The sequence below is a fragment of the Marmota flaviventris genome, chromosome 8 (assembly GCF_047511675.1).
Source record: "Marmota flaviventris isolate mMarFla1 chromosome 8, mMarFla1.hap1, whole genome shotgun sequence".
NCBI lineage: Eukaryota > Metazoa > Chordata > Mammalia > Rodentia > Sciuridae > Marmota > Marmota flaviventris.
In genome coordinates this window covers 65,946,812-65,974,567 of record NC_092505.1, presented here as the reverse complement: position 1 = coordinate 65,974,567, position 27,756 = coordinate 65,946,812, and the positions used below count along the sequence as shown (strand labels likewise).

General features: G+C 38.0%; 1 protein-coding gene across 1 annotated transcript in view; it reads right to left on the bottom strand.

Moving 5' to 3' along the window:
- The window catches only part of Slc9c1 (solute carrier family 9 member C1), an 80,905-nt gene that overhangs the window by 43,881 nt on the left and 9,268 nt on the right, over positions 1-27,756 (bottom strand). Inside the window, exons 6-12 of the mRNA XM_027935908.2 lie at positions 20,217-20,378; positions 18,251-18,350; positions 15,207-15,350; positions 13,937-14,111; positions 10,192-10,273; positions 8,784-8,950; positions 6,998-7,123 (exon numbers count right to left, since the gene is read on the bottom strand). Coding sequence (XP_027791709.2) covers positions 6,998-7,123; positions 8,784-8,950; positions 10,192-10,273; positions 13,937-14,111; positions 15,207-15,350; positions 18,251-18,350; positions 20,217-20,378 — 956 coding nt within the window. The remainder of the gene's footprint in view (positions 1-6,997; positions 7,124-8,783; positions 8,951-10,191; positions 10,274-13,936; positions 14,112-15,206; positions 15,351-18,250; positions 18,351-20,216; positions 20,379-27,756) is intronic.

Here is a 27,756-nt window from a genome sequence, read left to right as displayed (position 1 = left end):
GTCTTTTCATATCGCTTGCGTTTCTTTCTGCTTGGTGAAACTGTTGTGTTTTTGAAAATTTTTCCCCCCTATATATTCATATTGCTCTTGTATAGTTGAAAAGTCTCCCTTGCAGGGTTGAGCGGCGGTCTGCCTACCTTGCAGGCGCGGGCGGCAGCTCTGCTCTGCCCCTCCTCCAATTGGTGTGACGTGTCTACCACGCCCGCGGACCCCTGGGCCTGTTCTGCTGGTCGGTCGCAGGTCTGCCTACCTTGCAGGCGCGGGCGGCGGCTCTGCTCTGCCCCTACTCCAATTGGGGTGACATGACTACTGCGCTGGCGGGCCGCTGGGCCTGTCCCGGGCGTGGGCGAAAGCTCTGCTCTGCCCCTACTCCAATTGGGGTGACGTGTGTACCACGCTGGCAGGCCACCGGGCCTGATCCGCCGTTCGGTTGCAGGTCTGCCTACCTTGCAGGCGTGGGCGGCGGCTCTGCTCTGCCCCTCCTCCAATTGGTGTGATTTGTCTTCCACACCCACGGACTTCTGGGCCTGTTCCGGGCGCGGGCGAAGGCTCTGCTCTGCTCCTACTCCAATTGGGGTGACGTGCCTACCACCCCGGCCGGCCGCTGGGCCTGTTTCACTGGTCAATCGCAGGTCTGCCTACCTTTCGGGCGCGGGTGGCGGCTCTGCTCTGCCCCTACTCCAGTTGGGGTGACGTGTGTACCGCTCTGGCAGGCCGCTGGGCCTGATCCGCCGGTCTGTCGCAGGTCTGCCTACCTTGCAGGCGCGGGCAGCAGCTCTGCCCTGCCCCTCCTACCACGCCCGCGGACCACTGGGCCTGTTCTGCCGGTCGGTCGCAGGTCTGCCTACCTTGCAGGCGCAGATGGCGGCTCTGCTCTGCCCCTACTCCAATTGGGGTCACGTCGGCGGGCCGCTGGGCCTGAAACGGGCGCGGGCGGCGGCTCTGCTCTGCCCCTCTGGCTTGATGACAAAGTGAGAGAGACTCGGGTGTTTGTGACTCACTTTCTTTACCAGGAGACCAACTGTTTCTGTCGCCACTGGTATCGATGAAGTTCTGTCCTCCGCCGCTTTCTGATGACATCAGATCTCTGCCATGTTGGTATCCCATGCGAATGGCAGCATTTCGTTCCCTTTGCCGGGTGACCAAAGCAGCGGGTAAGTCCTGACCAGCCCTCACAAGCCCCGTCTCAGTCCTGTTGCCACTGCCTATGAAGGCTCGGTTGGTATTTACCTCCACAGTATTCAGCAGGACCTGGACCAAGAAGCAGTTTCCGCGGATTCTTTAGCCCTGGGCCAGAGCAGTTCCAGGAGCCGGAATTCGGCCGCTCCGTGCTTGGTGTATGTTCTGATAGGAGCAGGCTCCAAGAAGCAGTTTCCGCGGGTTAATTAGCACTGAGCCTGAGTAATTTGTCTATAAGCCGCAGGCGAATGGCAGCCTGAAATTACCTGCTCTATGGCTGAATGAGCTGCGATCAGTCGAAAACAGGGATGGTGACGTCAGCTCTCCAAGATGGTGGCCGCTGGCTTCCTCTGTGGTCTGACCGGTGTGGAGAAGCAAATTGGACTGCTTCCTTCCCCCGTCTCAAACCCAGAATTCAGCACTTAGTACGGTGATTGCACAGCTGGCAGAAGCCCGCGGAAACTGCAGCGCTGTATCTTTGCGTTGCTATCTCCTCGTTTCCCAGCGTGCGCCGCAGACTCTAGCCGTGGGGCGATTTGCTGAATAAGCAGCGTGACCCTCCGTGCGGACAAATCTCTCGCGTTTGAGCCCCCGTAGCTGACCCTCGTGCGATGGAAATCCTTCCTCTAGGTTTTGGAGCACCCCAATTTTGCTGGAAATTCCTAACAAGATAGCTTTTAGGCTTTCTAACTCGTCATTCTCCTGCACAGTGATGCCAAGCATCATTTTAAATGGAGAAAAATTGAAAGCATTCCCTCTAAAAACTGGAACAAGACAAGAAGTTCCTCTTTCACCGATTCTATTTAATATCATCCTTGTAAATCTAGCCAGAGCACTTAGAAGAAAGAAATTAAAGGTATACAAATAGGTAAAGAAAAACTATCATTATTTGATGATGACATAATTCTATATCTAGAAGGTCCAAAAAATTTCACCAGAAAACTTCTAGAATAAATGAATTCAGTGAAGTAGCAGGATATAAAATCGACACCTATTATTCAAACGCATTCCTATACATCAGTGATGAAACCACTAAAAGAGAAAATAGGAAAACTACCATATAAAACCATTTATATAGTTGAATAAAACTCTATTGTGTGAATATGTTGCATTAATCCATCGATGGACACTTAGCCTGGTTACATAGTTTGACTATTGTGAATTAAACTGCCATAAACACACCATATGCATGTATCACTATAGTATGATGACTTTAATTCTATAAGATAAATACTGAGATGTGATATATCTGGGTCATATGGTGCTTCTATTCCTAGTTGTCTGATTTGATAGTGGTTGTACTAATTTACAATCTCATCAGCAGTGTAAAAGTGTTCCTTTTTCTCCATATCCTCTCGTTTTTATTATTTTTTGTATTCTGAAGACTGTCATTCTGACTGAGATGAGATGAAATCTCAGTGTAATTTTGATTTGCATTTCATTAATTGCTAAAGATATTGAACATTTTGAAATATATATTGTTGGCCATTTATATTTCTTTTTTTGAGAATTGTCTGTTTAGTTTATTTGCCCATTTATTAATTGGGTAATTTGTTTCTTGATGTTAATTTGTTTTTAGTTTTTTACATGTTCTGCATATTAATCCTCTGTTAGAAGAGTAGCTAGCAAAGATTTTTCTCCCATTCCGTAGGTTCCTTCTTCACATTCTTAATTGTTTCCTTTGTTGTGCAGAAGCTTTTTAATTTGTTGCCATCCCATTTACGAATTCTTGGTATTATTTCATGAAATTTAGGAGTCCTATAGTCATTGCCTATAGCCTGTATGTTGGATACATACAGAGTTGGTATGCCACCTCTTCTGTACCACTTTTTTTTTCTGTCATGCTATGCTTTTTTCCTAACATATATTAATAGAGAAGATATTCTCCCAGTTAACAAAAAGTGGCTGAGATTCAAAGCTCTGAAAACTGTTATAGATGAATTTCTATTATTACAATTGGGATTGCAGAAACCAAATCAGCAAAAGAAGATAAATGTAAAAATGCCTCTAGAAGGAAGATGAGTTAAAACCTCACAAAGTAAGCTGAGGATTTAGAAGACAGAGGGGAGAGATTCAGCTTTGAAAACTAGGGATTCCTGGTTAAGACGTAGCATACAGAGCCACCAATCAGAGATGTAACAGTATAAATAATACATTTGAGAAAAGGAATCAAAAAGACACATGGAGTGTTTATTGCAGAAAATGCAGACTATCAGAAGAGGAAAGAACCAAAGAGGCTGGTCAAAGTCTCCTGTTCTATAAATGGGAGAATAAAGACTAAAAGGAGTAGTCCTGAGGTACACATCGAACTAATGACAATAGCAAGACTTGAAATGAAGTCCTTCTGCATTTGTTTTGATGCTTCTTGAATATTATATTTTTTTGGAAATGACTAAGAAATTTGAGCCGGGCGTGGTGGCACACACCTGTAATCCCAGCAACTCAGGAGGCAGAGGCAGGAGGATCAAGAGTTCAAAGCCAGTCTCAGCAATTTAGCGAGGCGCTGAGCAACTCCGGGAGACTCTGTCTCTAATAAAATACAAAATAGGGCTGGGGATGTGGCTCAGTGGTTGAGTGTCCCTGAGTTCAATCCCTGGTACCCGCCCCCCGCCCCCCGCCCCCCGGCATAAAAAAGAAAGAAAGAAATTGGGAAGTGATTTAAAGACCTCATAAATTTTTTAAGTGACAAGGAAAAAATTTTACAACCATTCAAGCAGGAAAAGAGGCTATATTTAATTTCATAACTATTAATTTATTGATTTCATACTTATCACTGCATTATCTTTATATGAACATATCATTAGTTAGATGCAGCTCTCATAGTTTCAGATCTAAATCATCTTTAGACACTTACTAATCAAATTGCTTTTTCTCCAATGTCAGGCCAAAAGCATGAGCCAAACCATTAAAATGTAAATTTTTAAATATTCTCAATTGGAAATGTTGTTACAAATAATCAGTACAATTATAAAATAATATCAAATTGAATGTTGAAGAATATAATGCTTAAGAAAGAACATCTATAAAAGACTTGTTTATAAAATAACTAATGAGCATGATTGTTAGAATAAAAATTATAAAATATAAAAGTTAAAATTAAAAGAGGAGTAACAAAGTTGTTTTAGAACACTGAATGAAATTTATCTTTGTATTCTTGGCCACTGGTGCAGTGCCCAGGACATTGTTTCTTTTTGCCTTTTAAAAAATAAAGTCATAGCAATATTGAGAAAAAGGAAATGGGAAAATATATCTATATGAAGAGCTGTAGTTGGCATTTTAATTAAAAGGTATAGATACATATGTATTAATGTTTATAACATGTTCTAAGATAAAGTTATATTTTAAATTGGTTTACCATAAGAAACAAAAGGTATAACTAATCAGCATGATAGTTAGAATAAAACAAACATCTCTATACAAAAGAAAAAAAGGAAGGAAGGAAAGCAGGCAAGGAGAGAAAATTAAAGTGTCAAGAGAGAAGGCAAAGCAGAGAAAAATTGAGATGGCAAAACAGACAATCTGTTTGTTCTCATAATCACCACTAATCAATTGAGCAAACGTTAACTTAACACCAATTCTGTGCTACACATTATGCTATTCATTAAAGGTGAGCAGTTTAATGACAGATCATACCTTTGGGATTCTGCCCTGGTTCACTATCAGATTTACCTTGGAAGTAAATGACTTCTACTAAAAGGTAAAATTCAATAACTTCATGTACAAAGATAACAGCAAACAAAATGACATACTTTAAGATTGGAAAAATTCTGTGGATGTATACATATGCACAAGATATGTGTGACAGTAAGGTGGAGTGGGAAATGGATTGTAGTAGTGGCAGAGCCTTTGGTCATGAGTTTGACTAGAAGGGTTATTAGGAAAATTAGCTAGCAATTATATTATGTGGAGAAGTAGAGGTAAATATTTGGAGAAAAGTCAAGTGAGAAATGGGAGAGATCAAAATGGATGTCTCTACAAATCTGAGTAGTAGATTTGTAGAGGAGAACACAGTGAACCAGTTCAAGTCCAAGGTGAAGTGAGATAAAGGCTGAGGTGTGGGCTTTCAGGGATGATCTGATAGTGAGAAATGGGTGATGGCTCCGTACACAAAGGGAAGGGCCAACTGTGAACATTTTGAGAAGTGGTCTGAAAAGAGTCACCTTTACAGATTTTGAGGATAACATTTAGTATGAATAGCATATTTGGGCAGGTAAAGATTATGTAATTAGTGGTTGATTTTTTTTTCATGATGCAATGTTCATATTCTCCTAAGGTTTTCTTTTCTATCTCACTGCAAATGTTTTGATTGTAAAAAACAAAACAAAACAAAACAAAAAACAGAATAGTGATTTCTACTTCCTAAATTATATAGCAGATTGCATGAACTTTTCCATTATTCTATCACTTTTTTTTTTTTTTGCAGTTATGGAGGAAGTTTTTGCAAACTTCCCTTTCTGTTTTCCTAAGAAAAGGGAGCAATTATTTTCGCTTAAGGAAGCCACACATGAGTTTGACTAGAAGGGTTAGTCAAACTCACCCAGTGTTATGTCAGAACTAGCCCTACTCCATTGTTTCTAAATCCTCTTCTATTTTGGAATTCTGGTCTGGTTGTTTGTCTAACCTGTTCCATTGTTTCCTTTCCACTGACAATTTTTCCCTCTCATTCCTGCTGGCTTGATGTATTCAGACAGCCCAGCCCTTTGTCTTTGTTTTAGAAGCTGCTCAGAGGTGGTTTCCCAGGGAAACCTGATGAATGGCTTTTGTCTACTCACCTCACAGACTCATGCCCCCTGCAGCATAGGATTTAGAAGAGAGGGTAGAACAAGAAAGGTGACTTTTCCCCTTGTGAAGCTGTGTGGTAGGAAACTATTGCCTAGCCAGCAGCAATAACTAATTTGGTACAAATGGAAAACTTGTTGGAGGAGTAAAACTATGTGGGCATAAGCTTCAGTCTTTTTTTTTTTAATATTTATTATTTACTTGTAGTTGGACACAATACCTTTATTTTATTTATTTATTTTTATGTGGTGCTGAGGATCGAACCCAGGGCCTCACACGTGCTAGGCAAATGCTCTACCATTGAGCCCCAACCCCAACCTATAAGTTTCATTCTTAATGAAACTGCATCAAATGCTTAATGAAGTCATTTAGGTCCCCCCTAAAAGTGATTTTCAGACAAGTTTCCTACCAGGACTATTGCTGAGGACAGAACAGTCATGCCTAACAGATCCCCTGTTTCCCAGGTTAGACTGAGTGAGTACAGTTCTTAGATCCCCATGTGGCTAGAATAGCTGATAAATGCTTGATGGCTCCATGTACAACAGGAAAGCCCAACATGAATATTTGAGATGATGGGTGGCAGCAAATAGTCAAGATCCTGATGGGTAGTTGAATAGCAACGTCTGAGTCTTATATTCTACTAGTACACAATGTCTATAACTTTTATGCCAGATTTGGATGAAGATAGGAAACCCTCTACCTGCATTTTTTTAGAGGACTTGGTGGCATCCTTCCAAGAAAAATTGGATTGGAACTAGAGAAGGCAGTGTCAAGGAACTGATGGTCTAACACACCTGAAGGTTAGCCCACTGGTATCTGTGAAATTTACAAATCTTCATAATAAATTACCTTTTACTTAAACTAATTTGAGTAGATTTCTTTCTTCCCAGTTTCTCCCTCCCTCCCTCTTTTCCTTTTCTTTGTCAAGCAAATTTCTAAGAAAATGCTGAACTTCTCTTTGCTTTTTAGCAAGAGAGAGGGCTTTCAGTATAGCTTTAGGCTCCTAAATGTCAATAAATGAGTATGATAGAGTACTCACAATTTGTGCTGACAGGAGGCGTCTGTTGGCCAGCTTTATTGCTTCAATATTAAGGGTCTCATTTATTTCCTTGTTACAATCTGGACATACCACCTTCTGGTGTTCTGTTGTTTCTCCTTGTTTTAACTAAATAAAACACAAATTAAAAAGCAACAAAAAATACATGAATATGAATGCATTGTTTAGCATAAACCCCAAACAATCCTCCCACTAGTTTGGTTTAAAAAAATGATAGAAAATCTGGAAGATACAGAAAAATGTTCTTATGCTCATCATTTGCTCAAAAGTCCTCACCATTTGCTCAATAATGCTGGAGGTAAAATATTTGCCAGACTTAGGGGAAAGGGTAATATCATATATTTACTTTTACATGGCATTATTAAGTTTACAAAAGTTATCACATGAATGATCATACTTTAAGCCAGTAGTTCCATGTGGTCCCTGTTAGGTGCAGGACAGGCTGAGTAAGCTGTCTGCAGGGCATGCCAAACAAAGTTAGCTGCAGGATGACCTGGCCACTCAAACCCTCTGTCTGGTTCTTTATCAACTATTTGCCTCAAGCCCAAACGCCCAAGCCCCCTCTCAAGGCTGAACACTCAACCCCTTGCTCAAGGCCAAACACTTAACCCCCCTTGTGCCAACAAGGCAGCTTGCAGACCCAGAGATCTCATTAGATTTGGGCTATAAAAACTCCCTCCTGCCGAGCCTCTCTCTCTCTCTTGCTCTCTCTCTTGCCCTCTCTCTTGCTCTCTCTCTCTCTTGCTCTTTGTCTTTCTTGCGTGCGCTCTCTGTCTCTCTCTTGCTCTTGCTCTCTCCCTCTTCATCTGTCCTCTTCTCTTTTCTCTCTCTCTCTCTCTCTCTCTCTCTCTCTCTCTCTCTCCTTCTTTCTTTTCTCTTTGTTGCACTGCTGCAATAAAGATCTTTTGGTTGCTCCGAATGTTGTGGTCACTTTCCTTTCAGTCCCCTGGTGACAACAGCAGCACTTGGGAATTGTTAGAAATGCACATTCTCAAACCACTGAGACTCAGCAAATCAGAACTGGGAGAGGCAGCCAGCGATTGCTACAAACTCATTCAATGATTCTGCTTCAGTTATAGTTTGACAACCATGAGGCGGGGGTTGGGGGTGGGGCAAAAAGACAGTCAGTGTAGGTAATGAATGATCAGGTAGGTTTGGGAAGATGGGGGCTGGTTATAAATAAAAAGAAATAAAATGCTAATATATTCAGGACACTTCCCTTCCTGGTCACCTGTTGCCAAGGTTACCTGCCTCCAAGGAACTGTTCCTACTACAAAGAGTTGTTAATGAATACCCTCTGGGCTGCTAGCTTCCTGCCAGTACCCCTGAGCAGTTTCTTTCCTGCCCTTGGATCACTATACCTTTTGGCCCACCTTTTAGATCAGGTAGGCAAGATAGGGGAGGAACAGGCATGAGAACAAAGGAAATCTAAGATCTATAAAAGAGTCAGGACACACCCACTTTGTACCAACTTACAACTTGGACCTCCTCCTCTGCCTCTGCAGAGGAATGCAATATGCTGTTCCCTCTTTTGAACTTACAATATATATTTTCTGAATATTCAAAGGGGTTTTGACTTATTTGTCCCACGGTGATCACTTAATTTCTCAAGATTCCCTCCTTTCTCTTATGGTAAACAAGGAATAACCAATAAAACTTCTCTGTTTATTACAAATATGTAAAATCATAAATTAGTATTTATGACATGATTTATACTTAACGACAATCATATCTAATTTGTGAGGATAGAAAGATATTACATGCTTACTGCATATGGATTTTGAAGTACAATCGCCTTCTCAACCATGTTCCAATCAGCATTAGCAAGATCTTTGTCAAATTTGAGTGCAGATGCTGTAGATTTGGTTAGCTCTTGAAAGTGTTGAAATGTATAATAAACTGATTTATATTTTGTTGATGTGACATCTCGAAGACCTTCAGTGAAAAGAGCGCATTTCATAAACAAGAACACTATCATTTTGAGGGATTATAGAGCTTACTTTTGTTCTTATTATCAATAAAGGGTTTTTAGACATTAAATAAAGATTCACTATAAATTGTTTAATAATAGGAATGCTAACAATTTTTTTTAACATTCACACTCCTTCTTACAAAAAGTGAAGATACAATAACAACAATAAGAGCTAATGCTTATTAGGGTGCTTGCTCTATGCTGGAAAATATGCTTCAGCTCTTTCCATGTATTAAGGTTTTTTTTTTTTTGTTATCTTGACCATCTTTTCAGGTGAGTCCTTTTTTCCCCATTTGATGAGGAAACAGAAGAACAGAAGTATGATGATTCAATTTATGTGTTAACTTGCTTGGACCACAGGGTGCCTAGATATTTGGTTAAACAATGTTCTAGGTATGTCTGTAGGGATGCTTGTGGATGAGAATACATTTAAATTGGTAGATTCTCCAATGTGACTGAGACTCATTCAATCTGTTGGAGGCTTGAATGAAATAAAGACAGAACATAGGAGAATTATACTTTCTCTATCTGCCTGATGATCTAGGAGCTGGGACATTGGTGTCCTCCTGCCTTTGAACTCAGGCTGAAACTTACCCCATTCACTCTTTTTGTTCCAAGGCATTCAGGCTGCAGATATGGCACTTAGCTTCCATAATCACATAAGCCAGTTAAACACATGTGAGGAATTATCTGCATTATTCTCTAAGATCCAATACCTCAAACGTTTTTCTGTTCTTCAACACACCCAGTCTCTAGCTTCCTCAGGAATTTAGCATCTGCTATGTTCTCTATTTTATTTAATACTATTTTTTCTTTATTTTGATGCACAGATGACTCTGATATTATTTGACTTGTTTATCGTTTCTTTTTACTTTAACATAGGATCTTTCAGTTCAGAAATCTTTTCTGTCTTCAGGTGGCAATACTCCCAGTCAGAGTAGTACCAATCATCTAGGAGGCTTGTAAAGTTATTGAATAATTAGACTTATACTATTGATTTAGATATAAAGTAAATCACTAATCCTTTTAAATAAACAATCTTATTGGCCTGAACCATCAATATAACTTTACATAGAAATTTAATTTCATCTTCAGCTAGAAATCTTTGATTCATCTTTACATGGACTCTTTATTGTTAGCATATTTCATTAGCATATTTAGAATATTTTTCTCTTCACTAAGAATCGTAAATAGGAGTGCTTACCTAGTTTAGTAACTGCCATTGGCAAAATAAATCTATTGATAATCAGATTAATTAAGCATACCAACACTCCATGAAATAGTACCTAGAATTCAAAAGAAATATACAAAATGAGTATTCAGGATAGTTCACTATAATATACTCTGCAGTTTCCAATGTAAATTAAGCTAGGTTGTATGATGCTAATAGATGCTCATGGCAGGTAAGAAATTTGTATGTCAAGCATGATGAAACCACTCTGGAGATTCTCTGTCTTCCTGAGCATACTTCATTCATGTGTGAGAATAAAACCAAAATCAGAACTGTGAGTAAGTGTTCTTTCTAGCTTTCTCGTTTGCTCATTCTGAGGGAAGTCAGCTACTTAATTGTGAACTGAGCTATGGAGAGATCCCAGTGACAAGGAACTGTGGCAGGCTTCTGGCCAATGGCCAGCAAGAAACCAAGGCCCTTTATAGTTCAGCCGTCTGCTAGGATTGAATCTTACCAACAGCCAGCTTCTTGACTCACAAAAATCAAGATAATGTTTCTTCTTTGAAGCAGCTAAACATGGGGATCATTTGTCATATATCCATGGATAATTAATACAAATGTTTCATTTTTTTTATTCCTATTTCATGCTTCTGATGCTATGTTAGTTATTATTTCAAGTTTATTTTTTTCTCTCTCAGGGCTTTGTTCACTCTTTCATGTTAAGTGATGCTCTACTACTGAGCTACACCCTCAGCACTATTTTTTTTTTTAATGTTTCTGATGGTTTTTTTGATGTAGAAATAAAATTTAGTTTTCTATACTGCAATGCATCTCACGATCTTGCTAAATTCACTTTTTAATTCTAGTAGTTCTTTAATACAAACTAATCTCTGTGCCTTTCCCCCCATTGTGGTGGGTAGTACATTGAGGACAATGTTCCATAGAAGTGTAGAAAGCAGATGTATTTGCTGTTTTCCCCAAACTTAGGGGAAAGCATACAGTATGTGATCATTAAGTGTCATATAAGCTTTAAGATGTTTAAAAGATATACTGTATCAGGTTAAGATGGTTTTCTTCAAATTCTATTTTACAGAAAGTTTTTTCTTCTCTCTTTTTTAAAATTTATTAAGAATGTGTTAAATTTTGTCAAATGTTTAGTCTTGGATTGTGAAGACAATTACAGGGGTTTTCTCTTTTATTGCAGTAGTATATTGAATGATTTTGATTGATTTTGAATACTGATATTACATATTTAGATAAAACCTACTTAGCCATAAAGTATTATTCTTCATATATACATTTAGATTTTTTTGATAAATATTTGGGGATTTTAAAAAAATCATATTTTGTGAGTAGATTAGTTTTCCTTGTAAAATCTTTATGATGTTTGGTATCAGAGTGGGTTGGCCACGTAAAACGAGTAAGGAAGTGTTTCATCCTTTTCTATTTTATGGAACAACTTGGGTAGAATTACTTATTCCTTATTCGGTAAAATTTGCCAACCAACTTATCTGTCTTTCAGTTTTCTCTGTGAGAACATTTTAATTTAAATAATTTCTTTAACAAACATAGGGCTATTCAGATTTTCTATTTTTATGTGTTTGTCAGTTTGGGTAAGTCTCATTGTGAGTGTGTGGGGTGTGTGTGTGTGTGCATGCGCACGTGTGAATGCACGGGTGATTAGGAGTTTAACCATGTGAAATATTGAATTTCTTGCCATAAAGTCATACAAAATTTTCACTTATTATTCTTTTAATAATTGTGAAATTTGTAGTCATATTCCCTTTTTTATTATTAAGAATAGTAATTTTCATGTTTTCTCTATCTCCCCATCTCTCTCTCTCATTGTTTTTAAAGTTTAACATTTTTATTTTGAGATAATTGTAGATTCATGTACAGTTTCAAGAAATAATACAGAGAATGCTAAATGTAATGGTTCATGCCTGTAATCCCAGCAACTTTGGAGACTGAGACTGGGAGGATCTCCAGTTCAAGGCCAGCCTCCGAAACTTAGTGAAAACCTGTCTTAAAATAAAAAATAAAAAGAGCTGGGAATGTAGATCAGTGGCAGAACACCCTGGGTTTCATCCCTAGTACTGGGGAGGAGGATAAGAAAAAGAAAATCAACAAAATAACACACAGAGTTCCTGTGTGCCATTTACCCAGTCTGAAGCTACAGTAATAAGATAAGCAGTACAATAACATAAGTGCACTCAGGATACAGAACAGTTCCATTATCTTAAGGATTTTCCTCCTGCTACCTTTTCATAGTCACCTCTGCTTTCCTCCAGCTCTCACCTCTCTAACCACCAGCAACTGCTTATATTTTCTTTATTTCTATAATTTTGACATTAATGAATATTATATAATTGGAATCAGCTAATTTTGTCCTTTTTGAGATGAGCTTTTTTACTCAGCATAATTCTCTGGAAATTCAAAAGGTATCAATAATTTGTATGAATAATTTGGTCCTTTTCATTGCTAAGTAGCATTCCATGGTACAGATACACAACAGTATACTGGGACATTTACCAGCTGAAGGATCTCTGAATTGTTTTCAGTTTTTTTATTATTATAAATAAAACTTCTATAATCATCATTGCTCATATTTGGTATACATTTACTATCTCTTAATGTCCTAAGAATTTTACATATAATTTTATTTCTCATAGAAACCCTTTGAGATAATGGTGTGCTAGATTTTATTCTTACCAGCTCATGAGAGCTAATCATTGAATATTCAGGAAGCTTATGGGCAGATTTGTATTCTGTTGATGGGAATGAATACAAAATGGAAATTTAGTGAATATTAAAAATTATGACCTCTGCCCCCACACGAACATACTTGTTGAACACTTACCAGCAAATTATTAGCTGCTTTAGAATGAGGAAACGGGCCTTTCGGGTGAGAAAAAAGTAACTTTTTCATAGCCACACAGAAAATCCCAGCTAAGCTAAAAATTTTAGAACCCAGATGCATGTGCAGGGTTCACTATCACACTGGTCAAGTTGATTTTGATTATTCAAGCAGGTGAAAATAGATTGAAAAGAGGAGGGAGATCATCTAAAATTAGATCATTTGGTTTCAAAAACAGTTAAAAGAGTTAGTATTTTTAAATATTTGAGCTATTATTTAATTAGCCGTGTAAAGATTACATTTGCATGCTTCACTTTACACTTGGGATTTATATAAAACTTATGCATGCACAATGAAAATGGCAGATATATTAAAATTTCCCACAGAACTCTTTGCAATTATCTTGCCTTGAAATGCTGTGGAGGAAGAGCTGTTGGACAATCTGCAGATACTACCTTAGAGATACTATGCCTAATAATTAAAATGCTTCCCTGCCCCCAGCATTACTACAAGTGACCTTATAAAGTTATAGAAAGCAATAGAGCTTTAAGTAATTAATTTTAAGTAAGTTCAGGCTTTAAGTAACTTTAAGTAAATTTCTGCCTCTTCTGAGTGAATATTAAGGAGTAAAGAAAATTTAAAACATTGGATATTTTATACCAAGCACTATTTTAAATGATTTATACGTTTTAATTCCTTGAATCTTCATAATGCACCCATTTTAAGGCTTCTAAAGGAACTGAGGAATACTTATAAACTGGTATGAAGAAGAGAACAGGAAGCCTGCCAGTTTCTCTCCAATCTTGCCATGATAGCTACAGCCCAAGTAGGGTTGAGCTATTTTACTCCAAAACCATAGTTTGAAAACACGGCAACACTTTTTTATAAAATATTCAAATAAGAAACTGAAACTTTCTTTACTTGAGATTTTTCCCTTTCTGTTCCAACAGAAAAGTTCGAGTAGGCAACCAGAAGGGCCATGCTTATGTTTGGTGTCCCTTTCATTTCACTCCAGACCATTATGAATGCCCAGCGCCAGCTGAATCCATGACCAAGTCGAGACAAAATGGGACTCATCATTATAAAAACCAGAAGTCTGAAAGATAAAACAGTTTTGAAAAAGTTATTCTTGTCATAGAAATTTCTTACCATTTCACTCTATTTTATTCCATTCTATTCCCCATGGAGAGGCTAACTCTGAAACAACTGAGCCATCTTTCATACACGGTTGGCATGCAATCCAAGGAGGGCAAAGGTATCCCATAGAGAGACATGCTCAGAGAATGACATTATTCTCTGTTTCTTTCTACTGAACAAGTGGTAGGGTCATTTCACATCACTCTTGAGTGGTGTTTTCTCAGGTGGAAATAAAAATTGGAGATTTTTTTAGCTATATTCTATATCCCAATAAGAAATAAAACAAATTCAATAAATAAGCAATGAGAAGAAAATGTCCTTCCTTTCTTTTTATTCCTAGATTTTAGCACTGCTAAATCTGTCCAAGATTAGTCAATAATTTTCTATTTCTTCTTTCAGTTTCATGGCATTCCTACCTTTGACACTAATTTTGTCTGATAAAAAAATTGGGGGCCAATTTCCACTTACTTAGCTCTAGCTGAGTTGATGTCAGCAACCCAACTAACATTGCTAGATCAAAGTGGAATATTAGCAATTTGAGTGAGGAGCTGAGATTCCAATTACAGTAGGTTTTGCTATTCCTCATCAACTGCATGGGCAGACTGGTCTTCCCTTTAAAATTGCAAAAAAAGGGGCTACAAAAATTATTTGAGGAGAAAAGTCATTTACAAGAGTGTTTCCTTACAATTTTTAAAAAGGTATTTTCAATTCTAATTCATAAAAATTGCTATATCTTTTAAGCAAAAACACAGATTTCTAATTTTGATAGGTGCTTAACTTCTTGAAACTTCATAGGAAAAATAACAATGGATGCCAAATATTAATAGTGGTTGTCTCAATAATCTTAACAGATTATGAAAAATTTTTCCTTCTAATTTTCAGAAATTCTATGAAGTATTTAACTGAGAAAACTACTGAGGATCAATTTGTTGATAACTCTGAAAATTTTGAGTCAGTTGTTCAATATAAGGTATGAAAGTTATTAATATTTTAAAAATACTCTTAAGACTTATTCTGTTTCCTATAAATGGAAAAATTCAAATAGCATTCTTACCTTAAAACAATCAGTGTGAAGTAGATATTTAATGAATAATATATATCAGAAAATGATATATATAAATATGTATGTGCAGGAATTAAAACTCCAAGAAAAGTAAACACCATAAGAAAAGCAACAAAAGATATACAATTCCAGAATCTGCATTTTCAGAAAAAATTAAGATATAGTTAATTATAATTAAGCTAACAAATTTTTTACAAAGTTTACCAATATGAGTTATTATGCCATTCCTTATCAAATAAAGATGAATATGACATGTGTCAACACACAATAAGGCTTAAAGTTGAACTACAAAGAAATGGCACTAAGGCAAGTAAACAAAAGATTCTGAAGCAATTCAAACCAATGTGTGTGTGTAAATTAGTGTATTTCTTTTTTCATTGTATCTGAAAGAAATATTCAGATTGTAGTCATGCTGTGTGATGAAACTCAAACATGGAGACATCATCATTGATGCAACTTGAAAATACAGATTGTAAAATCTTTCATTTCTTTTAGGAAAGCTAAACTCATTTACATTTAAATAGAATACTAAAACACCAGAGTCTGATGTATGTAGTGATAGAACTGAGTCATCCTGTAAAATCTAGCTGGTGTTCAGAGATGTGAATCTTTTTTTCCTGCTAATCTTATGGGGGATAATTGAAAAATACAAGTTGTATATTTTTAAGGTCTATTATTTGATATTTACATGAATACAAACCTCAAAACATCAAAGAAATCATCACCACAGACAAGCTAGTTAACATATCCATCACCTCAAATACTGTGTGTGCCTGACATAAAAAACACTATCAGTCCTCTCAGCAAATTCCAAATATACAATGAAGTAAACTATAGGGCACGTGAAAAATACAAATTTACAAGAAAAAAATTAAATAAACCCTGATAAGACGTCATGATAATATGATATAGTACTTAGTGATCATGTAATAAGCAGAGCGGGTCACACCAGTGGAGCTGGGCAACCTGGGAAGTTCAAGAAGGAAGCCCTCCTTAGCCTGGGTCCTAGAAACAAGTTGAACATATGCTTTTTCTTTTCTTTTTCTTTCTTTCTTTCTCTCTCTCTCTTTCTTTTTTCTTTTTTTTTTTTACCATGAGTGAACCCAGTGCTGCTTAACCACTGAGCCACATCAATAACTCTTTATTATTATTATTATTATTATTTTAATTTTTAAGGCAGGGTCTCATTACACTGCCTAGGGCCTTGCAAAGTTGCTGATGCTGGCTTTGAACTTGCAATCCTGCTGCCTCAGCCTTCTGAGTCACTAGAATTACAAGCCTACAACACTATGCCTGGCTTATGGGGAGAGTGTAAAAATTATGAATCCTATGATTGTACTCTCATGGATTTTGATTCTGGTACATCTAAACATCTATTATTTTTTATTGTCCAGTGTTGAATAGCCAATAGTCTGGAGGGATGATAATGGACTGGGCATTCTGGGGAAATCAATTTAACAGGAATAAAAGATTGTATAATCTGGGAAGAGTGGAAACATTTAAATAGAATACTAAAACACCAGTCTGATGTATGTAGTGATAGAACTGAGTCTAAACAGGGGAGCATGCTAGGCACGTTTGAGGAATAGCAAGGGTCTTGAAATTGGGATTGTATAGTGTTTATTTATATATCCACGGAAGTAGGTGACCTAAGTAGAGTGGGAGACATACTCATTAAAGGAGAGAAGGTTCAGGAAATAAAAGCCAGAGTGTAAGTATCAACTCAATGGATACTGACATCACTAAGAGTAATGATGGGGAAATGTTGGAGACAGTTAAAGAGAGACAGGAGCCAAAATTGCTGCAAAATGGAGAGTGTATCTTAGGATTCTAGAGATAACCACAGTCTAGATTGTAGCAAATGGTGTAACCTGAAAGCATGAATTTTAAAACCGGGCTCTTCTGGAGTAAGATAAAGAATGATCTAGAAATGTCTTTGAGGTGCAGAGAGATTACCTACCTCAACTGCAGACTCAATAATACCAGTGTGCAGGTGAGAAACACACAACAACTTAAGGGAAAGATGATGATGATGATGATGATGGATGATGATGATGATGATAATTATTATTATTATTATTATTATTATTATTATTATTATTATTATTATTCAGGGGGGATCCAGCCTTCAGTTATAACAAGAAGGTGAAGAGAGCTTTCTGAATTACTTCCTATAGATATAAATACTTTCATATACTTTTAAATTCCCCTCACAACCGTGGTCCAGTTAATTCTCCCTCACTACAGGTACAACTGACTTTTGTTGCAGCTGACATGATTTTATTGCTGTTCTCCTTGATGAAGAACTTATTCCTTGAGCTTCTGGCTTCTGAATTTATCATCTATAATATTCTCTCAAACTCAAAAAATCATCGTTTACTTTCAGGGCCTCTGTTCACACATACGTATCCATTGTGTGTTTAGGTTGGATTACCAAACCTGTGTATTAAAGCATCTCAGACAACAGCTCCCACTTATCCCATGGCTGGGTGCATTGGAGCAAGACATGAACTTTTTCACCCATAATCTGGCTCACATTTAGTGTGTCCACACCTTCTTTCCTGAGACTATCATTCCCTCTTTAAATCACCTGCCTTAATCTTTTAATTTACCTTATATGGCATCTCTTCATTGTTTCTAAAACAATAGCCTTCAAATGTTTTTACATAAATTTCATTTCTTTAAAAAATACTGCATTGAAATATTTATCTCAATTATTATATTTTTCCCTTTGAAATTTCATGCCTGAGATGAGTCTCTCAACTTGTTTAATCCTGGCCTGGTCTAAGTGGGTTCAGGATTTAGATTGGAAAGTATTGGGTAGATGGTCAGAGATTTCAGGACTTAATAGGGAAATAGAACCAACACAAACTCAAAGTGGGGTTACAACTTTTGCCTAAAATTAAAACATTTGAAGACACAGGTTTTCAGTGGAATAGTTTCCATGTCAATGTCTTACTTAGACTATGTAAATATAGTTACTATTTTAATCTAATAGCTTCTAATGAAACAAAATGAAAATATGCGACACTCACTCGAGAAGAAGCGTTTCGACTCCTGGTTTAAAACTCGTAGAATTTAAAAAAAGTCCCATAATGGCCAGAGTGAATATTCCAGACATTTCAACCAACTCACCTTTTGTTAAAAAGGGGAAAAAATAGTATTGACAGTAGCACAAATTTTTACCAGAGGTGAAAAAATACGTATGTTAGCATATATATAGTAGGCAAGTGTGCCCTACCCCTGAGCTACATCCCAGCCCTTTCTAATTTTATCTTATTTGGAAATAGGCTTTCATTTAAGTTGCCCACATTAGCCTTGAACTTGGGCTTCCAAGTAGCTGGAATTTCAGGTGTGTGCCACCAGGCGTGGCTGCTTGCTGAGTCTCTATGCTGGAGACCAGTGAAATGTGAAAAAGATGAAAAGTAGGAAAGATGAAAAAGTGAGGAACTAGAGGTAGCTGTCAGAGCACATAGAATTGTGAACTATGTGACATTACTTCCCCTGTGAACTTCTCTTTTCCCCATCGTCAGTAAATTTGTCTAAAACCAGAAACTACTGTATATTCAGAAGGAGGAAGAGGAGATCATGAAGAGGAAAAACCCAGGATCAGGCATCATAAGACCACTGGATTTCCATAGAATTTCTATAGAATTGAAACTTCAAGATAATTGGATCAAAATCTTTAAGAGGAGTGGAGTACCCAGTGAGCTCCCCGGCATGCACCCAAATGTATATGTACACAAAGTCACACATTCAAAAAACAGACGGGATTATACAGTAAAATCTGTTAAAGCTCGTATTTCCACTGAATGTTTAACAGACATTGTTCCAATTAACAAATTTGTTGTTAATCCTAAGGAGTATTGTGGATGTGTTATTTTTATCATATGTTAAATTACCATCCTGACGCATCTTTGCATCTGCCTGGGTCCTTTTCTGTTTCTCTGACTAACTTTGTATATGTGTTACTACAGCTGTATTTCATTTGCTGTAGGCATATTAAATATTCAGATAGCTACCTGGTAGGGCAGGTTGTCCACTTCAAAAATAAATCGTGTTGTGTATTCACACACAATAATTTTCCTAAATGAACTTTGGACTTGTTTTTATAAAATTTCAAAGTCAAGAAATTTTGTTATTGTTTGATTTGGATTGTGATAGATTTTAATTTAATAGTCTTTCCTCCTAGAGATGTAAAATTATAAACTTTATAATTTTAATTTTTGTCCTGGCTAGTAACACTGTTAAAGGCAGAAGCAAACACTTTATTTGGCTACTTTTTTTTCTTTTTTTGGTACCAGGGATTGAACTCAGGGGTACTTAACTGCTGAGCCACATCTCCAGAGGCACATCTCCAGCCCTTTTTATTTTTTATTTTGAGACAGGGTCTAATTAAGTTGCTTTGAGCCTCACTGAATTGTTGAGGCTGATCTTGAATTTGTGATTCTCTTGCCTCAGCCTCCCAAGTCACTGGGATTACAGGTCTGTGCCTGCACACAAGAAAAATTCCTATACAAATATATACAGAGACACATTCAATCAATGATTGGTTGATGTGGACTCTGGAGATATGGAGAGCTTACTTTATATGTAAAGGATACGCATTGTGTCTTTGGAAGTAAAACTCTTTGTATATCTTTAAAACCAAGCATATAAGTTGTTATACAAATCTTTGTATAACCAAAATTACTATTTGTCCAGCTGATCACACAATTCTTTCTCCAGGAAAGGCATTCAATTAAGTACTTACTGCAGCTGTGATTTTGTCACATTTATCTTTCTTTTATAACAGTATTTGTTTTACATTCTTGGTAGGTTGTTTTCTGTGTATAAATATTCACATATATCTTTTTTGATAGATTATTTTAACCAAAAATATTCCTTATATAGATAAGTTGACTTATTTTATAAACTTTTTGGCCTGGTAGTTGTTTTCCTAGTATTCTTATTTTGACTCCTTCTATATTATTTAATATTAGGCATTGACACTTCACTTACAAACATAAAAGATGAGGTACAGAATTGCAAGAATGAGACTTATATGATGGACATCATCACCAAAAACTGTTGACATACACAATTGAATCAGTTTTGAATTTAGAATTCCAAACAAGAAACTTTCCAGAAAATATGACCAAATTCCATGCATGACATGAAAGCCTAAAAGAAAAGGGAGAAAATAGAAACTAGTTAATAGAACTTACTTGTCCTTAATTTTAAATGATACCCTGGGTCAACTCTTCTTTTTGGCATTATCTTTAAAATTAGCTCATTGTTGTGATGAACATCAGAGTGTGGATATCCTTTCAACACACTGATTTTAATTCCTTTAGATATCTATCCTGAAGTGAGATTATTGGTTTATATGGGATTCTATCTAGCTTTTTGAGGAACATCTACACTGATTTACCTAATGGCTATGTTGATTCACATTCCCACCAACAACGCACAAGAATTCCCTCTTCTTCACATATTCATCAACACTTATTTTATGTTTTTGACAAAAATTATTATAACAGATATAGCTCATTTGTGACTTTAGTTTACATTCCCCTAGTAATTAATGATAATAAGTGATATTGAACATTTTTTTGAGAAATGTCTGTTCAGATTCTTTGCCCATTTTTTAATTGAGGTATTTGTTTCCAAGATACGGAATCAATCACGTGTCTATCAACAGACAAATGGATAAAGAAATATGGCGCGCGCGCGCGCACACACACACACACACACACACACACACCTGTTAAGAGGAAGAAGAAGGAAATTGTGTCACGTGCAACAACAGAGATGAACTATAGGACATTAAAGTAAGGCAGGCACAGAAAGATAATACCACACAATCTCACTTATATGTGGAATTTAACAAAATTTGAGCTCATAAAAATAGAAAGAAGGGCTGTGGCTCAGTGGTAGTGCGCTTGCCTGTGTGAGGCACTGGGTTCGATTCTCAGCACCACATATAAATAAATAAAGGTCTATCAACAACTAAAAAAGCATTTTAAAAAAAGTAGAAAGGAGAATGATGATTACTAGAGACTAGAGGGGAGGAGGGATACGGAGGAGGAAGTTATTGATCAAAGGGTACAAAGTTTTACGTGGACAGAAAGAATCAATTTTGAGATCTATTGCATAGCAGAGACTACAGTAAATAATCATTCATGTTTCAAAATAATTAATTTTAAAATGTCTCAACAAAAAAATTATAGGTAGCAATACGGTGGATATGTTCATTAATTTAATTTCATTCCACTTTGTGTACTATATGAAAATGAGATGGGGCAAAGGACAGGAGGTCAGCTTAGGTAGCAAAAGATCTGGTTGCAAAGATGGGGGTTAGCTGGCTAATTATCAAGGAAATGAGTTGTTAACTCCACTAGGAATCACTCTTCCCTAACCCCTTGAGCTGCTCTTTTCCTGCCCTTCGGCAAGGTAGGCAGGTGTGAAAGGCAATCTGGGATCTATAAAAAAGGCAAGACACACCCACCCCTGAGTATACCCAGCTCTGGGTCCCCTTCTCTCTATCTCTATCTCTATCTCTATCTCTATCTCTATCTCTATCTCTATCTTTCTCTCTCTCTTAAATAAAACTTGCTTTAATCTTCAACACCAGGGGAATGAGGACCCAATCCTGATTTCCAAGACCAGTATCCTTGTACCCCACAAGTACATAAAAGAATGGCCTGTTAAACGTTTAAAGTAATATTGATTTAAAAATAGCTCATTTCCTGTGGAACACATACACGGTGTTTTCTTTTTTTGATGTGGCAGTGGTGCATGAACCCAGGGTTTCTCTACCATTAAGCTAACGTCCTAGCCCTTTTTATTTTCTTCTCCCTCCTCCTCCTCCTCCTCCTCCTCCTCCTCCTCCTCCTCCTCCTCCTCCTCCTCCTCCTCTTCTTCTTCTTCTTTTTTAAATTTTGAGACAGGATCTCACTAAGCTACTGAGGCCTGCCTTGAACTTGTGATCCTCCTGTCTCAGCAGACTGAGTCACTGGGATTACAAGTACCAGCAAACACACTGGAGGAAATAGTTTCTTTTTATTTGCTAAAAGTCACACTTCAGTTTGTAAAATTTGGTTTTAGGAGTTTGGGAGCTTCTTTTGTTCAGGCAGCACTAAGGAGTAAGTACATTTGCATCCAGTGCCTAGAGTCAAATGGTGTCATAAATCTTGGAGGTACAGAAATGAGCAAGAACTAGGAAATCCCAAACTCATGAAATTCATATTCTAGATCTAATGTAAGATGTATAGGGAACAGCAAAAGAAATGCCTCTGGGTGGCCACTGGGTGAATCTCCTGCATTGTGGCCGCCTGTGGAACTGACTGCTTCTTTATTGTTGGGCATTTCATTTGCTTTAAAGTTACCCCTGATAAACAATGTTTCAGTGTGTATTTCCACGCGTCAATTTTTTACGCTTCTTTGCTTATTTCCTTAGTTACTAAAAGTGAAATCACTGAACTGAAAGATGGTCACTCCTTTGTTATTCTTCACAGTTTTAGGTTTTGCTAAATTGCTTTCCACAAGAAGACCCATGCCTTGCCAAGGAAAACAGCCTGAGCCACAGCACCGGGCACAGCCTCGGGCAAGGAAGCCCTCTCACCTTTACTGGGGCAGTGGGGGCTGGGGTGGGGAGAACAAGGGAGCAAAATTCAAATCCCAGCTGAGAGTAGGTCTTGGGGTCAGAAGCCTGAGGTGTGGTGGCACCCCCTCCTCCACAGAAAATCTTAATTAAGCTTCTCCAGAAATCTTCACCATAATTAGTTTTAGGATTATCAGTAAAAGAGTCTCTACAAGAGTTCGGTGCAGTCAAACTTCCTATTTTCCTGTTGCTCTATTTTACTTGGCCACTGGCCTGAAAGAGATCAGCACTCCAGGTGCTGAACGCCCCCTTGCTAGTTTTTCCACAAACATTTATCCAGTATAGTAGTTTGTAGAAGTGTGTTTGCAAATGCAAAATGTGATTAAAAAAACAAAACAAAACAAAACAGCGCAGATCCTTTAACAAGGCCTCTGGCCTTGAGCTGGGGCTTCACAGAGATGAATACATTTCTAAGATAAGAGAAGTTACCAGTTGGGCTCCACTGTAAGGAAGCCAGAATTAGACAGGAAGTCAGTATAGATAGGAAAATTGAGTCAGGTCAGATCAAGGAGGCCAATTATGAGTGAGTCTGGGAAGTTGGAGACTGTCCACCGAGGGACTGAAATGTTAATTCCCTCAGAGCCCTTCCTCCACCCTTATCAAGAACCTGCCCCCTGGGGCTGGGGATGTGGCTCAAGTGGTAGCGCGCTCGCCTGGCATGCGTGCGGCCCGGGTTCGATCCTCAGCACCACATACAAACAAAGATGTTGTGTCCACCGAAAAATAAATAAATAAAAAAAAAAAGAACCTGCCCCTGCTTCAACCTGTTGCCAAGATAACCTGTCCCAGGATTGCCCCTCCCTACAGAGAGCTATAAGGTTGTTAATGTGTCCTTGGCTTCTCTATCCTGCCCTTCCCCCTTCAGCCCACCTGTTTCCCACCTTTTGGCCATCCCACCAAGCATTCCTGGGCCTAGTCCCATAAGCAGGAAGGAGAAAGGTCAGGGGGAAAAGGCAGGAGAACAAAGAAAGCCTAGGAGATATAAAAAGGGCAGAACACCTCACTTCTTGGTATACCAGGACACCAGCTAAGGCTGAAAGGTGAGTGACTCACCCAAGAGATTGGGGGGGGGGGGGGCGGGGCTGCCCGAAGGGGAAGAAAGGAGAGGAAGAGAGCAGAGGAAGAGGGCAGAGAGCGTGAGCTTGCAAGCTTCAGTTTAAGAAGGGTTGCTTGGAGACTTGGTGGGTGGGTGCTGATTGGCAGGGTGTCTCAGGAATGGGCGAGCAGACACTGTGTCCCACAGGGATTGGTCGAGAAAACTTTTGACTTTGGTGCCCTTTGGAGAGAAGGGGGAGGGATAAGGGATTACGTGATGCTCTTCTCCCAATGGGGGAAATAAAACCAAAAGGCAAGGTCTTCCACACACCCACAACGGCTCCCTTCTCCCTCCTGGGAGAAGTCTACGTTACCCCTCTTTAAATAAACCCTGCTTTATGTGCTTGCCTCAGCGTGTTTGTGCTTCTCTTCATGTTCAAACTTCAACACGTGGCTAAGCAGGACTCACAGATAAATGGTGGTATCAATAATAGCTGGCAGGGGGAGGAAAAAAAAGGGGAGGAGAAGCTCTCCCCTCCTCAGGTGTTGTCCTTGAAGGGTTAACTTGCCCAGAACAGTGAAAGAAAAAGCTGCTTTTATGTGAACTTCTGCAGTCTGTGAACTTGTGAGCCCTTCCCCTTACATGCTGGGTATAAAACTCTGAAACTACATGAACTTGGGGTTCAGGGGATTAATTGATTATAGCAGAAGCTGTGCCCTCTGAACCTGGCTGCAGCCAAATAAAACTCTTTCCTGTTAGCTTGGTGCCTTGTGTCATCTGTCCCCTACAACAGAGGAACAGTCCAGTGGAACAGGTGGAAAGAGAGAAATCAACCAAAGCAAAGGCTGCCCCCCCTGAGCAGCAACAACTGCCTCAACAAAAACAAGTAAATCCTAAAATGGTGCTCTGAGGTGGCAGATGAAGGGGGAAAAAGTACTTTTAGGAGTACTTGTCCATAAGCTGAGGTTAATTTAAAGTTATCCGTGTCTGAAATGGCATTTTTTTGTGAAGACTTCTGATCTTCTGAGGTTCGGCTTTTTAATACATATTTTGAAAATACATATTAAAATAGTTTTTGTTAAAATAAAGTGTATTATTCTTATTTCTTAAAAAAAATAAAAATTAAAAGTTTTTGTCCATAACCTCCATTGGTGGGGAGGCCACCATCAGGATTGATGAGGTGACTGAGAGTCCTTCCCAAGTACACTCATTCCCATGTCAAAAAGAGAGCCATAGTTTCTAGATTTACCAGCTAAAAAGAATAGTATCTCTTGGAATAGTCTGAATGTGAGAGGGGAATTCCATGCATGGCTCTCCAGGCCACAAGAGTTCCAGCCATGGAGCTGCTATTTCTTGTCACTGAAATATGAGATGGAGGCTGACTCTGGTTTCAGAAGCACACAGGCCTCTGGAGTTAGAGGACTTCTGTTGGAAAGTTATTTTCTCCTTTAAGAAAGGAAAATCACTTCAGTCAGAACGGCAATCATCAAGAGTACAGACAATAATAAATGTTGGTGAGGATGTAGGGGTAAAGGTACACTCACACATTTCTGGTGGGACTGCAAATTGGTGCAACACCTATGAAAAGCGGTATGAAGATTTCTTAGAAAACTTGGAATGGATCCACCATTTGACCCAGATATCCTACTTCTCAGTTTATACCCAAAGGACTTAAAATAAGTGTACTACAGGGATGCAGCCACATCATTGTTTATAGCAGTTCAAGTCACAATAGCTAAACATGAAACCAACCTAAGTGACCTTCAGTAGATGACTGGATAAGGAAAGTGTGGTATATATATTCAATGGAATATTGCTCAGCATTAAAGAAGAATGAAATTATGGCATTTGCAGGTAAATGGATGGGGTTGGAGACTATCATGCTAAGTGAAGTAAGCCAATCCCAAAAAACTAAAGGCTGAATGTGTTCTATAATATGCAGATGCTAATTCACACTAAGTGTAGGGGGGCACTAGAGATGAATAGAGTTACATTAGATTAGGTAGAGGGAAGTGAAGGGAAGGAAGGGGAGAGGATGTGGGGATAGGAAGAATAGTAGAACAAAACTGACATTATGACTTTATGTGTATATATGACTGAATGACCAATGTGATTCTACAACATGTATACTCAGAACAGAAAAAAAAAGAGAGAAATTATATCCCATCTATGTATGATGTATCAAAGTGCATAAATGCATTCTACTGTCATATATAACTAATTAAAATAAATTTAAAAATTTTTTAAAAAGAAAGGAAAATAACATTTAATAAATAACATGTTTGCTGCCTAGATTTGTTGGCAAGGAAAAGTCTCAAAGCAAATAAATCTGTTACTACATAACACTTTTCTTAAAATGCTAACATACAAGTTGGATATGTAAGAACAATATTCTTGTTAATTTTTCTCTGTTATAAAATATGTCATAACTTCAAAGAGTAACACTATTTAATAACTTCATAAGTTTAGAAGCAAATTTACTCAGAAAACATCTGTTTTCTTAAGGAAAATTTTTCTTTCAAAGTTATTACAAGTTCAAAGTCCTAATGTCTAAGTAAGTTAGTCCAGCATGGTTTTTATTCCTGAAGTTATTACTATTATTATTTTAGTTTTCTATCCTTCTAATAATAACCTAAAAATAAGTCCACAAAGTTCTGTTCCATTGGTTGCTATCAAAACTACAAGGCAATCTCTATCAAAGGAAGGCAGCTTTGTCTACTGTGTTCATGAATTCCTAGATCCTAGAATAAGATCTATGACATTGTGCACATCACTAAATAATTTTTGAATTGAAGAATGAGCCAATTTTCACATTAGTACTCCCCCCACCTTTTTCCCCTTATAGTGATTTTCAAGAAAGTCCTCTAGATTAGACTGTAGATATAATTTCTGATATGTTTCTCTGAAATTCTGTGAACATTATATCATATTTTATTTATTTATTTGGCATTGAAGATTTGAACCCAGGGACATTTTACTACTGAGCCACATCCCCATATCTTTTTATTTTTTTTTAATTTTGAGACAGGGCTTGCTAAGTTGCTTAGGGTCTTGTTAAATTGCTAAAGGTGGCCTTGAATTTGCAATCCTCCTGCCTCAGCCTCCAGAGACTGGGATTATAGGTGTGCACCATTACACTGGCAATATATCATATTTTAAATGGGGCCAGGTACAATACTATTCTAGCTGACATGAATCTTCTTGACTGGCATGAACCATTTTACTTCTTTGTACTTTTCAGTTATCCCTAGGTTGACCCTTCAGGGTTTTTTTTGTTTTTTTTTTTTTTGTTTTTTTTTGGCAGTAGGGTAGGTACTGGGGATTGAACTCAGGGGCACTCGACCACTGAACCACATCCCCAGTCCTATTTTGTATTTTATTTAGAGGCAGGGTCTCAGTGAGTTGCTTAATGCCCTCCTTTTGCTGAGGCTGGCTTTGAACTTGCAATTCTCCTGCCTCATCCTCACTGGAATTACAGGCATGTGACACAGTGCCCAGCAGCCCTTCAGTTTTTAGGATGCTCTGGACACAGAAAATCTCCTATTTTCACCTTAGTCATATTCAGGGAGATCATATTTGAGGAAATTTTTACTAGTTTGTTGCTCACAAGTCTCAGAGGCTGAAAGCAAGGGCTTCATATTCCCAAATTGGATAACTGTTGGCTACCAGCTCCTGTAAGGAAGAGATGAGAAGTAGTCCCCAAGATGGGTCTTCTTGGGAAAGAATAGTCTTTACTTAGAAGTTTAGACATAGGGTGGGCAAAGCGGAGGTGGATCAGAATAGAAGTGAACAGAGTTGGCTGGATGTTCAACAACGAAGCACTCTCTAAGACAGGAGAAACTATAGCTAGCACCACACTT